We start from the raw sequence: 13474 nt of genomic DNA on the forward strand, positions 1-13474 counted from the left end.
GCTAGAAACCCTCACCTGCAGAGAGGGTGATGGAGCTGAGCTTCACCCTGTAGAGGTTGCTCCTGACCCGCCAGTGCTGCACCATGGGGTAGCCCATCGCCTCATCGTACTTGATGTCCCCTGCAAAGGAAGAGCCAGCGCTCAGCCGCTGCCGACCCGGTGGTCGCGCTCTGGGGAACGCTTAATGCTCACACCCAGCAATTGCTTCGCTACACGCCACAGGGGCAAGAAACGGGATGGTAGCAGGGATGGTAACCTCCTCCAGCGGTCATGCCATGGGGTCCACAGAGCGCTGGCAGGACCAGCATTGTGGTGGCACGCTGCGGCTGCCAGGAGCTCGCGGGGATGGAGATGCTGCTTTGCCGTGCTGGGGCGGACTCGCACAGCCCATACGCTATTTCTACCCAAGGGATGCAGGAGTGATGCTGTGAAGGACCCCGAGATGCTGGGGGTGCTGATGCCCCTTGGGGACCACGCTGGGATCCAGGGTGGGAGAAGGGGCTCTTGCTGCTGCACTTGTCCCCAGCAGGGGCTGAGCCCGGGGGCAGCTCGTACCGGTGAGAAGCTGGAGGTCGGGAAGGGGCTCCGAGAGGACGCCGCGGCACTGCTCCTCCACGGGCAGCGGGATCACCATGAGGCCGTCGGCCAGCTGGGGGAAGTCCTTGATGAAGTTATTCTCCCTGCAGAGAGAAAAAGACGACTGCAAAGCAACGATGCAGGCCACGGCCAGGCAGGGGGGCTGAGCCGCCCCGGTGGCACGGGGATGGATGGCTCAGGAGGGCAAGGGACATCTCCTGCAAGCAGGAGACCTAACAGGGGATGGGGTTTGCAGCCCCCACCGCCAGCTGCCCTGGCTCCGCAGCCCTCCGAAGTGATGCTTAACGAGCTCCCTGGGGACTGTGGCTCCGTTAGCTCTCCGGCAGCGTGGGACCGCTCTCAGCCTGGGGACCTGGCCACTGGTTTTGGCCCGGATTTTCAAAGCGTGCCACTGGAGAGGGGGCAGACAGCAGCAAGGAGAGAGGAATGGCTGCTACACCCCAAAGCAGCCCCTTTCCACTGCCTGCAGCATCTTCCCAGTATGGGCCCATGACCAAGCACCAGACCAAGCCCCGCTGGGGCTCCCCATCCCAGGCAGCATCATCGCCCCCACGGCTTTGCCCCCGGATGACTGGCTCTCCGAAAGGAGGAAAAGGTACATTTATAGACAGAAACCAAAAAAAAAAAAAAAGCCGGCGCGTGCAGCTCACAGTGTGATTTTACCACACATGCGGGCTCTTTTCTAACCTTGGCAGGTATAACATTGTATAACAGGCCCCTAATGAATTGTTTCTAGAACAACGATACCAGGGAAATTATTTGAAATGGTGAACAGACAGGTCTCTGAGAGACGAGCCTCCCACGGCAAGCAAAACGACTCGCGCCTGCGCAAAGGAAACGGGAGGGGGATTTTAAATATTGATCTTAGAGCCAAAATATAGGCCAGGAGACTCTGCATCCTCCGGGTGCGGAGACAAAAGGGCAGCTGAGCCGAAAAAAGGGAGGTTCCTGCAAAATCAGGTCAGCCCCAGGAGCTGGGGGAAGGCTCAGCTCAGGCTGGCACCGCCTGCCCCAGCTACATTTTTCTGAATAGATTTTCCTTTAAACAGCTGCTGGGTTCACCCCCCTTCCCCAGTTTTACCCCCCACAGCTTGTCCCTGGGAGGGCTGCTCTGTCATCCCATGATCATCTCGCAAGTGGAGACACTGTGGCCACATCCAAGGGTCCTGCTGCGGCGAGACGCCGGGCTGGTGGAGCACTTCCCCGGGGCCCTCCCGCTGCTCCAGCGTCAGGCTCCAGCCACTGCAACCTGTACCCGTGGCAAGCAGGAGGCCGTAGCCCCGTGCAACCAGCCTGGGGATGCTCCCAGCCCCGAGGCGGGCAAGGAGCTGTGGATGAGCAGCTGCAGGTGGGGACACACGAGTGGGGCTAAGCACGGCTGTGCAGGCAGCCCTGCCACCAGGCAGCAGCGTGCCTTCACGCTGCACCCCCATCTCAGAGCCACTGGCACCTGAGTACATCTCAGGAGCTTCACTTTAGGCACTGCTGGAGAAAAAGTGGTTTATTTGTCTGAGGGGAAAAGCCTCTCGCTCACACATGTGCTCACAAATCTCCTATTGATCACACCGGGCGTGGGATTCCCGTGGCGGAGCGGTGCTTTGCTGTTCTGAGCCCTTTGCTGTCTTAGCGATGCAAATGGGGAACTGCAATTACCGCCGGAGCCGGGAGCTATGTGTGTGGGTGGTGGGAAGCAGGGGCTGCAAAATTAGGCAAGCCAGTAGGGAACATAGGAAGCAGCGTGTCGGTGTCTCTGCTGCTCTGCCTCAGCAGAAAAGGGAGAAAAGCATCAGCACTACCAAATCCCAAAGCCCTGGAGAGGCATGATGCCGCAGCGAGAAAGCGGGATGCAGCTGTGCTGAGCCCGCCTGCCACCCCTGAAGGATCGGCCCTGCACCCGAGGGCGAGTGAAGGGCCAGGCAGGTCATGCCAGAAGCCTGTCCGGCCCCGCCTCCCACCTCCGAAAGGACCAGGAGGGACAATGACACTGGCTGGTGGCACCTTCCCAAGTGCTCTCCCACCGCCCCGCACAAGGGGACAGACCTGGTGGTGCCAAAAGAGGTCAGCCATGGTGGACAGAAATCCACGGCATGGCAGACACCAGAAGACTGCGTTAACCCTGTGCCCTGCACCTGAGCACGGGGCAGAAGAGATGCCAAGAAGCAGCATCTCCTCCTTCCCCCACACAAACCCACCTGGACCATCTCACCGACACCTGCCCATGCCACAAGCCTGCAGACCACCCGTCCCTGTTCATGAGCCCGGCTCATCCATGCGGCAGGACAGCCCCCGGGGGCTGGTGGTCCCCGCATGGGTGGCTAAGGAGGGAGAAGCTGGAGGAGACGCACACCGGTGGGAGGGGAACCCACATGCAGTAGCTGTTGCTCAGAGCTGACGCCTCTATGAAAAGGTATTTACCGAAAAGCCGCGCTCTGCGGTGCTGCTTGCTGTAATGCCATTTGCTTTAACTGTTCCACAGTCGAAAGGCCAAGGAAAAACAAGGGGCAAGTGCGAGTCAAGGTGTGGGTGTACACACCGGCGCGTGCCCACAACGTGCTCCTGTAATGGGAGGGAGCAGCGGTACAAGGCAGGACTTCAGGAGGAGTTCGATGATGCATTTTTGCTACCAAACCCTTCCTGCATCTCCTCCCTCCCTCCCCATCTCCAGCCCCCTGCTCCCTGCCACCCCAAAGCAGGGATGAGCCGAAGCCCCATGGAGGGGACCACCCGCTGGGCGCAGGGTCCCGGCATGGCGCAGCCCCCCTGCAGAGCCCTGCCAGCCGGCACTGCGTCGAGCCCCCGCTGCTTCTGCGGGTGCAGGAAGGCAAACCGGGAGGGCAGAGGATGGGGCACACCCAAAACCGCTTGTGCCAGGCGGGTGCTGCCCACGGCGTGCCCGGCCAGTGCGGAGGGCGGTGTGCTGCGGAGCCGCAGCCGGCAGAGGGCTGTAGCTCCTTTTCCACTGCGCCTTATTAATAACCCTGCGGCTCGCAGCGCTGCTCACCCGTGAGGCACAAAAAAGAGTTTCTGCCAGGCTTTTGTGCTCTCTGGAAGCTCCGATCAAAGCCGTCAGGCTCTGTGCGAGGGGCAGGGACACAGATGAGGGGAGGGATGTGACAGCATCCCTGTGCATGTGCCGCCACACGTGCCTCCACCTGGGGCACGGCCGAGCCACCGGCACCCCCACGCGGGTTCACACCTGGGGGTCCACGCTCTTTCCAAGAGGCACAGAGGTGCCTTCGTGACCTCGCGATTCCTACCAGCCATGGAGCCACGTTTATTCCGATGGGATCAGGAGTGAGCCCAGCAAACCCGCCTGCTCCCAGCACCTGCTAGCCCCACAACGTCCTCCTCTGTCTCTCCTTCTGCCCCCCATCATCTCCCCAACGCTCACAGAGCAGATGCCTGATACTCGCAGGAGCAGCGAGCATGCTGCTCTCTCCAGCACGATGCACACTGAATCCACTTGTCGACTCGCAGCGCTCTCCTGGTGGGGATCTGAATGTCTCTCGGGGCATTTTGCAGATACTGAGTCATTATACAAGGAAATGCTGTTTCTCCCTCGCAGCCCCGGTCCCCAGTAGCATCCGACCCAGAGTACGTCCCTGCCTTGGGAAGGAGCTGACTTCCAGATAAACAAGTTTTGATGCTGGGAAAGGTCAAATGGCCAAAGGCTTTACTGAGCTCTCATACTGGCAGGGTGGGCTGAGGAGGAAGGCAGTTGCCTGGATTAAACTGAGTTCAAAATCCTGGCTTTGATGGACACTTCGTGTAACTTTGGCCGAGTCATAAAATGCACCCGTTGCCTCGGGTGACACAGATAACAGACAGCAGCTCCCTCCATCTCGGGGTGCTGGTGGGGTAAAGGCAATTAGCGGCTGCTCAGGTATCAGGAGGAGGGCTCAGGCAGCAAGAGCCCGCTGTGCCAGTGTTCTCCTGTCCTTCTGAAACTAGATACATAAACTAGAAATGTTTTCAGGGAATATGACCTTAAATAACACACCCAAGGTCATGCAATACAGCCGTGGCGTGGTGCAGCGTAGGGGCTGCATTGCTGTGCTCCACAGTGCTGGTATCATCTCACGCAGCCGATGGGAAGCCTCTTAAAGAGGACCGGCATCCCACAGCATCCCTGAGCGACGGGGTTTTTGGGGGAGCAGGAGAGCCTGACGCAGGCACTGGGGAACAGCCGGAGTGCTGTGGTCCTCCTGGACGGGGCCACGGCTGCCAGGTCCTGGTCCATGGCATGATTCTGCTGAGCCCTGGGGCACCCTTGCCGAGGCGCTGAAAGCCAGGGCCAAGGTCGCAGTGGGATTTTGGCCCACAGTAGTGAAAGATCAGCTGGTGGCTGACATTCATTTCATTTTCCTGTTAGCAACGCCGTTGGGTGAAGGAGCAGCTTCTCCTCCTCAGCTCAGCCGGCTGTGGCTTCCTCCCTTCACACTTCGCTCCCGAAGGACACGGCCTCAAGGCCGGACTCTGCCCGCCCACCCTTTCGGAGACCCTCCTTGCTCCTGTACAACTCCCGCTGCAAATCCAAGCATCAGCTGGCGTGGGGCTTCCTGCCTCCATCCGCCACTGGCAGTGGACGCACACCCCGCATCGCAATAGATTCAGAAGGGGGAAAAAAAAAGAAAAAATATATATATATATAAAATGACCCCACAAGTGATTAGCTGATGCCCTGAAGCGTGAGATTTAATTACCCTTATCTGAGCCAGCATAGCTACAAATGTTAATCACATTATCATCCAGCATGCTTATGTTCAGCAAAGTGACTATGCGAGGACTGTGCTTTCTGCTATGCAAGTCTGAGAGGACGCCTTCTCTGGCAAGAATAATTTATTAATCTTACTTCTTTCTGTCCCGGAATGGCTTGGGGAGAACACGATGGATTTGAGGTTATTTAGTGCCAGCTTTTGACCCAACTTTCTCTCGGAGAAGCTTTCCCACTGGGGTGGCTGCAAGCTCACGAGAGCCCAGCCTGCGTCTGACAGGGGGACATTCAGAAATAGCTTCTTTTTAGCTTGTCATCACCAAAAAAAAATTGATCTAGAGTCACTGGGAGACAGAAAAGAGGGTGCCCTGTTTCCACAGCCACTTTGGAGAAGGTAAGCACGCCGTAAATCTCCACCCATGTGTCTCCGTAACCTCAGGCACTGGTGAATTATAAAGGCTTAATGCAAACCCTCTGAAGCAGCAGTTACTTACTCCAAATTTACTGGTCATTAATTTTAGCGAGGCCTCACTCCTGTATAACGAAGCAGGATAAAAAAAGGAGAGACCGGTCAGGTTTTGCCAGTCCCTGGAGCCCCCTTCCAGCTCCCCAAGTTTCAGCCCTAACCACCATTTACAACGATGCGCGGCCGGACCGGGCTGCGGGGAGAGAGGAGAACACCAACCTGGAGCTGCCTGTGCCCCCCAGATCCCCCCCAGCACGGCCACGGCCATCACCCCCATCCCTCCATTGGCCCCGATGCTGCGGATAAGACCTGTCCCCGCGCTGCCCATCCCTCCCCGCCACGTCCCCAGCACGCCCTGCTTCAGCGCCAGCAATAAACAGCCTGACAATATTCAATAGCTGCCTTACCCCCTCGGTTCAGGGAGAATTAGCATTTAAATTGAGGTGTTTTGGGGAGGTAAATCACGCCAGCGCTGGGGCCGCAGTGCCTGTGGGCACGCACGGTGCTCCTCGGGGCCAGCGCAATGTGCCTACAAGCATGGTGCTCAGCACTATCCCCTCCACGCGCCCTCAGACCGAGCCCCAAAACCTGCCCCAAAACCCTCCACGGGGCTGGGAGTGACCAGCACCCCCCGTCCCGCACCCCCCCTCTCCGTCTCTCCCATGGGGCTGGGGCTGGGCGGTGAAGTCACCTGCTCTGTAATGGGGAGGTGTTGAAAAGGGCTCAGCCGACGCCAGCAAAACGCCGTGGGCTCTGTCTCAGCGGCTCTTTGATCCCAGCACTGGAATACTAATCATGGCGCCACGCCGGCACGACTGCGGGAGGCCCTCGGTGGCACCACCAGGGCTCCTCTTCCCTCATTGTGCCCAATTTGGGGACACTGAAGCATGGGAAGGACAGTGAGAGCCACGGGACCGGGCAAAGGGTGGTGGCTGTCACCAGGGACCATGGCTGGGAGCAGGAGCTGCAAACCCCACTAGTGCCTGTGCCACCGGGCACGTGGTGCTGTGCAGGGACCCCAGCCATGGCACGATGATGGTGACAGCCAGCAAATGACATCTGGACATGGGACTTTAAGACCTGGGACAGCAGCGACAGCTGGACAGAAGGATGTGGGTGGTGGGAGCAGCGCTGCTCCCCGGGAGCCAGCAGAAGCAGGGATGGGGATTCCTTCATGGTGAATAGTTTATTCACCGTAAGACAGGAATTCAGCTGATCCAAAGCTATTTGCCAACTCCGCTTGACCCTGTTGCAGAACCTGAGCAGAGATTTTTTTGGTTGTTGTTAATCTTAAGTACAAAATAGATAGAGGAAGATGAATAGTTGCCACCACCGCGCTGCCACCACCTCCGTGCCTCCCGGGGGGGGAGGTCCTGTGCCTCCCTGGTGGCTAAAGGCAAGTCTCAAAGGCGACTGAGACTGCTTTCCCGTTCTCCGTTAGCGCACCAGAACATCAAACATTTCACGGTAATCCAAAGCATGCCACTGCTGGTGTTTTAGTTCAGCTGTTGAACCAATAACTCGACTCTCCGCACCGCTCATGCCCGAGCCCGGGTCAGCAGGAGGACCCTTCCTCTGACTCCAGGAGTCACGTGCCCATGCCCATCAGCATCGTCTTCCACCAGTGCTGGACCATTCCAACCTGATTTTCCTACAAATCACCTCCAAACATCCCCCAAACGCTAAAGCCCTCCTCTGGTCCACACAGCCCCTGTGACACCACCGAGCACCCAGGGAAACCCAGCCAGCCGTGCCCACCACCGTGGCAGCATGTTCACCATCACAGAGAAAAAGTGCATCCTCTCCTGAAGCCATTTCTAAAGGAAAGACACAGGAATCTGCTTTGAGATGGGGAGATGGAGAAGCCGCGAGCGATAGGAGCAGAGATCTCCCTCCTGCACCCTGGTGAGCCCCAACGCAGGCAGCTGGTGGGGCAACATGCTGCTGGAGGAGGTCCACCACCGGCATGTGGCTCTGGCCAGCAAAAGCAATGCGGCTTGGGTGGAGTGCCTGTGGTCGTGCAGAGGGACACCAAGAGGCTCCCCAGCCTCTCCCAGCTGCTGGCTCTCAAGATGCCGGGTCCTGGTGACATCTTCGGTGCTCATTTATCACTTTTTATTATCCTCCCCGCCCTGCTCCCCACTATACAGCTATTTATTTATTCCAGTAAAGCGTGTCTCCTGTGGGTGAAATCCTGCAGTAGGCTGTGGATCTTTCTTCCTCCGGAGTGCCTGTTGGGAACAGGCTGAAACGGAGTGCCGAGTAAAAACAAATTTGGGAAGTTACGGTTCCCACAGCAACGCCTGGCGCCTGTGCAGCACGCAGGCACGCAAAGCTGGATTTATGCCTTAATTACAGAGTTGGGGCTGCGAGAGGAATCCCATGCAAAGCTCTAGTTTTCAGCCCCTTAAACAACTTTGCAAATATACAGATTATTCCCTTTGTGATTGAAATTTCCCATGCTTAACCTAAGCTTAAAGGTGATCTTCTGCAAGAAGTTTTAAGAAAAGTCAAAAATCCCCATTTTTGAGTGAGAGGGCGAGGACAAAAAGCTGACACATCCCCAGATGGCAAAAGGGAAGGGAGTGACAACCTGTCTCTTGCTTGCCTGTATCTCTGGCACAACTTGCTCCTGGAAGCCCACACCCACAGAGAGCAAATCCCTCAGGAGGCGAATGCATGTGAGCCAGGAGACACGACTTGGTGCAGAGGCTGCCGTCATTAACACTTGAACCCGGATAACATCTCCTAGCTGCATCAGGACCAGAGCCCAAAATACCAGAGCCCCCCGACAGTCCCTTCCCTCTGACGGAGCAGGCTCCAAGCTCTTTGTATTTAGTGCCAGAGACCTCCTCGTTTGATGGACTGCTCCCGTCAATGACAAGCAGCAAGGAAGCTGATGAAATACAACGCAGCGTATGTCTGACCCAACACTTTCCATCTTTAAGTTGCTATCTCCTTACCACTACCCTGCTCAAGTCACGTCACCTAGGTGCATCACATCACTTACTTAGGCGCTTCCTGTCACTTAGGTGCATCATCACCCAGAACAAGCCCTTCCACACACACCTCCCTTACTCCTCTCCTCCTTCTGCAGGGGCAAAACAAACGAGCAAGTAGCCAAGACCTCTCTCCCTGCGTGGCTCTGCATTAAGCATTTGGCTGATTTCACCAGTGAGATAGGCAGTGGCTCCACCACTGCCCACAGCCAGACAGGTTTTGGCCTCAGCAGCCTTGTCCTGAGCCTGCAACCCGGTGGCAGGGCCAGGAGGACACGTCTGAGCCATGTGTCATCCCTCCTTGACCGGGAAGGTCTGGGAAATGCCCAATAGCTGATGCGGCTGATGAGAAATCTGCCCGTTTGCAAAGGGCTGGTGCTGCTTAGTCTCTGCCAGGAGGATCCGTGTCTTGCTCCGTGTATCTGCTCTTCAAGGTGTCTCCCTCCATTAGCTTCGCCATCGCTGACAGCAGAAGGGTCTGACCTTGTTGGCTTCCATAAGCCCAGCAACCTTCAGCTTTTTAACAATTTGGATGGGGAAGTGCCGTGAAGACAGACAGACCTGGAGCAGCTCACAAAGCTTCTGCCCACCGGGCTGTAGCCACTGCCAGATGATCTGGGGATAGTTTCTCTATGGGGATGGTTTTTCTATGCCTGAGCAACCCAGAGCCAGGCTGGACGCCTCCTCTGAATGACTATTTCAGCGGCGAGCCGAGCCAAGGCTGCAGGTCCTCTTGCACGGGTTGTTTGGGTGCTGTTTGCAATCTTTTCCCCAGCGTTGCTCAAGCAGCTCCGTGCCTGGCGCTTTCATTAGCATTATTTGTAACGAGGCAACAAATAACACAACTCCCACTGACTTCAGAGGAGCCAGGACCGCACGCTGGGACTTCGCAAGGAGCCGGCGCGAGGCTGGTGCCTGACTTGCATCCAGTTCCTCGGCGATTTAGGCATGGCGACCTGAAGCTGTTGGCCTCTCCGCACACCAGCAGCCCCTTGCACCAGCAGCTCTTCCAGGGAAACCCCCACCCCAGCTGCAACGCCCTGGGAAGCACAAGCACGGCCTTTTAAATAATATTTGCCTTTCCAATGTAAAGGCAGACCCAGCTCTCCGCTCAGCACACACATCCATTCTCTTTTAACAATTTGGGATCTTAAGCATTTTTTTTTTTCTCTCCTAAGCTTCATCATTAACCTTTAAGATGGAGATAAGGCGTAAGAGTTTGGATCAGGAGGGACCCTGGAAACGAGCCAGAAGCAGTGTTAATACTGGGCTGCACATCATATCTCTTTGGTTCTTCTTCCCCCCCAGGGTGATTCGGACTGCTCTTGACTACCACCATGGTATTACAAACTCTAATGAGGTTTGGAAAATAAGAAACCTACTGCGGCGTGGGAGAAACTAATAGAAATTGTTTTGTCTTCTCTCTATTAGTCATTAGAAGCAGAGGAAAAACAGCCACAGGCAGTGGCAGGGCTGTAATATCACCACACATTTCATATGCTGGCACTCCGACAAAGTCATTTCAACGCAGTTAATGTTCCCGCTTCCCCTCCGCGCAAGGCCTGCCGTATGCCAGCATGGGCTCCAGCTGTGCCAGCATCCCTGTGCCAAGGTCGACCGAGCCCAGGGTGACCTCGGTGGTGCCCGGTGCCCGCCCAAGGTGCCCATGCAGGATGCCTGGCCATCCCATGGCTCTGCCCAGCGGCAAACCCGCCAACATGGAACATCACAGCCGCTCTGCAGCGAGCTGCTGTGCAGAGCCCGGCATCCCCCGGGGGCCGGAGAGAGTCAGGGAAGGCGAAGGCAGCGCCTGGGCAGGGCAGCGCTCAGGGCCGCATCCGTAAGCAGCAGCTCCCCGGCGCTGTCAGGCAGCCAGAACATATGGTGAATTAGCTGGGATTTGCAACCGCCATCTGCAAAGTCGCGTTTCTGTGTACGAAGTTAATTACGGAAGCCACGAAACGATGCGCGTGGCGAGCCAGAGCGGGGTGACAGCACCTGCAGCGAACTCACCCCTTGCCATCCTCCCAGGGAAAGGCAGGCGCTGAGAACCAAGCCCCACCCCAGGGCTCAGCGCGGTGCCTTGGAGCACCTTCCACTTTCCTTCCCTCCTCCCAGCTCTGCGGGCCATCGCACCCGGGCTGCGCAGCTGCCTGATGACAAGTGGCAGTGCCATCACACCTTCCAGATGTTCGCCTGCTGCCCGTGGGTACAGGCACAGTTGGCGAGTGACACCGTCCCCCGGAAAGCTGGGGCGCAGACACGCAGGCTGCTCTGCCTGCACCTTCGGCCCATGCTGGGGGAGAAACGAACTGGCACAAACGCCCCGAGCTTTCATCTCAAGAACATTGTTATCGAAGGCAACAGCCCATGGGAGACTCCTTCTCGCCCAGCTGCAATCCGGGCGGGGTGAGTGCACGACAGCAAGGGAGCATCGCTGGGGCACGGGGAGGAGGGCGAGTGATGCTGGGTCGGTCCCCACCATCTGCTCCTGCATTCCTCTGCATTGAGCCACGGCTCCAGCATCCAAGCCAGGTCACATTGCCCAGGAACCGGGTGTGGTGGAAGATTTAGGAGATCTCCTGGGTTATTCCACGTGCCTTACGGGTAGGATGCGGCAGGGGATGGGAGGGCTCCCAGCATAGCTTGTCTACTGCCTTTGGTGGACAGTGGGTTCAACTGATGGGGCCCAAGCCCAAACCTAGCACTTGCCTCCAGATTTACGCAGTCACGAGTTACACTGCAACACGCAGAAGGGCAAATCCTCCATCTCTGGAGAGATCACTTGGGATGGAAAAAAGCAAGACAAGATTTTCTGCTGCACCGAGGGTTGCATCCAAGCCCTGCTGCTATCTCGGAAGCAGGTATGGCTTGACAGCTGGCATAGCTGCGGAGCGCTCAGATATCCCCATGCTGGTGCCTGCTTGTGACTGCATTGCCTGGAGCAAGGATTCGCATTGCTAAGTCAATGTCAAGCTGATTTAGTTCTTGGATGGGGAATCTCTGTCGACCAGCGCTGGCACTAGCAAGGAAGAGCAGAGATGGGCTGGTAAGTGTCAGCCTTGTCCCCTGCGGTGCCGCTGGATCGGTGTCTGTGGTGCAAGCAGCACAAACCCAGGGCCCGTGCTAATGGTGACCACCAAAGAAGTGCCCATAGCATGATGGAAAAACCCTGCTATCCCAGCTTAAAGTCAGGTGATTACATTTCACTGCCTCAAACCGTCCCACCTCACTCTCTTCTTTCTTTTCAGCTGAACACAACCCTTATTTTCACGTGTCCCAAGTGGGTGCAGAGCTCCTGTGCCCCAGGAGCCGCTGCACCCCGCATTGGATGAGGAAAGAAGGAGAAGCAATTCCTCTCTGCAAGCCTGTACACCACTGCAAGGCTATAAAGCCAATAAGGACCCCCTGGGATGAAAGGTACTCTATAAATCTGAGCTGTTATTATTATAAAACAAACCTCCACCGCATCTCTTAATAATGCAGATTAACTATGCAATAGCACCAGCTATAATTAGTATCGTAAAAGTCAGAGATGGGAAAGGCCAGCAGGTCAGCGAGTCCATCCCACAGACTCCTCCCCACAGCACGGGGGAAGGGGGAAACCTCCTGGGTGCCCTGGGAACTTGGAAAAGCGAAGTCAGGCTTGGCAATGCTGGGCACCATGAAGGGAACGGTGACAAAGAGGGGATGGCACACAAATCACCACGCCTCTGCCAAACTCAGGAGGGGAGCAGAGCCCCGCTCTCGTTCTGCAAGTGCCCGACGCCAACCTCTGGTCCCTCCTCTCCTGTGCAAGACCATGTCCTCTCTCTCAAACCTTTATCCTTTCCTCATGCTCAGGACTTGAGACAAGGGTGTCACCATCAGCTTTTCACAGGGTGGACCCTGAAGACATCACTGAGCCCCCTGACAGCCGCGTGGGGGGATGTGGCTGTCCCCAAAGGGCCACAGGCTGATGACAGCAGGGCATCCTTGCAGGAGGAGCCCGTGTCCCAGACCAGCTCCCCAAGGGACGAGCATTCCCCCAGACCCTTCACCTCCCATCCCACGAGAAGCTCTCAGCCCCAGGGCTAGGAGACATGACCTTCCCATACGCACACCCACGCGCCTTGCCCAGCAGCGTTCCTGGACTGGGATCCCACTGCCTGCTCCCATCCTGCCCAGGGACGAGCACTCCTCCTCACTGGTTGACCAACCCAGCTAACACACGCAGCCCAAGCCCCGCTGCCCGCTGCCTTCCTCCACCTCCTGCTCCTGGAAACCCCGGCATCCTCCTTGCCTCCACAGCGCGCCCGTGCGGCCCCGGCCCTTCTCTCCTGCCATCCCCGCTGGCACAGCAGCGCTGGTGGTGGGAAGGGCAGGAGGGAGGGCTCCCTGCCTGGGCGCAGCGCTGCTCTGCCCAATTAGCGCTGCTGGGTGACAGGCTCTGTTTGCACTGTGTGATTAGCTGTGGAAATGCAAATCTGAACTTCCTCCGCCGCAGCAGCTAACAAGATAATGAATATTTTCATCAGCTGCAGAGAATACAAACATCTGCGCAGACACAAACGCGCTGCCAGGGCTGGGGGGGAGCGGGGAGCACAGGGGCGCGGGGTGGGGGAGCAGCTCCCCGGCATCCCTCGCTGCGGGGGCAGCACCTCAGCTGCTGGGGGAAAGGAAAGCTCTGTAACAGCCCACTGGCACCCAAACCCCCCA

General features: G+C 57.3%; 1 protein-coding gene across 1 annotated transcript in view; it reads right to left on the reverse strand.

The window, feature by feature from the left end:
- ASTN2 (astrotactin 2) overlaps positions 1 to 13474 on the reverse strand; it is a 308249-nt gene that overhangs the window by 132263 nt on the left and 162512 nt on the right. Inside the window, 2 exon segments of the mRNA XM_009319305.1 lie at positions 16 to 120; positions 556 to 680. Of these exon segments, the coding sequence (XP_009317580.1) occupies positions 16 to 120; positions 556 to 680 (230 nt within the window).

The sequence above is a fragment of the Pygoscelis adeliae genome, unplaced genomic scaffold (assembly GCF_000699105.1).
Source record: "Pygoscelis adeliae isolate BGI_AS28 unplaced genomic scaffold, ASM69910v1 Scaffold270, whole genome shotgun sequence".
In the NCBI taxonomy this organism is placed as follows: Eukaryota; Metazoa; Chordata; class Aves; order Sphenisciformes; family Spheniscidae; genus Pygoscelis; species Pygoscelis adeliae.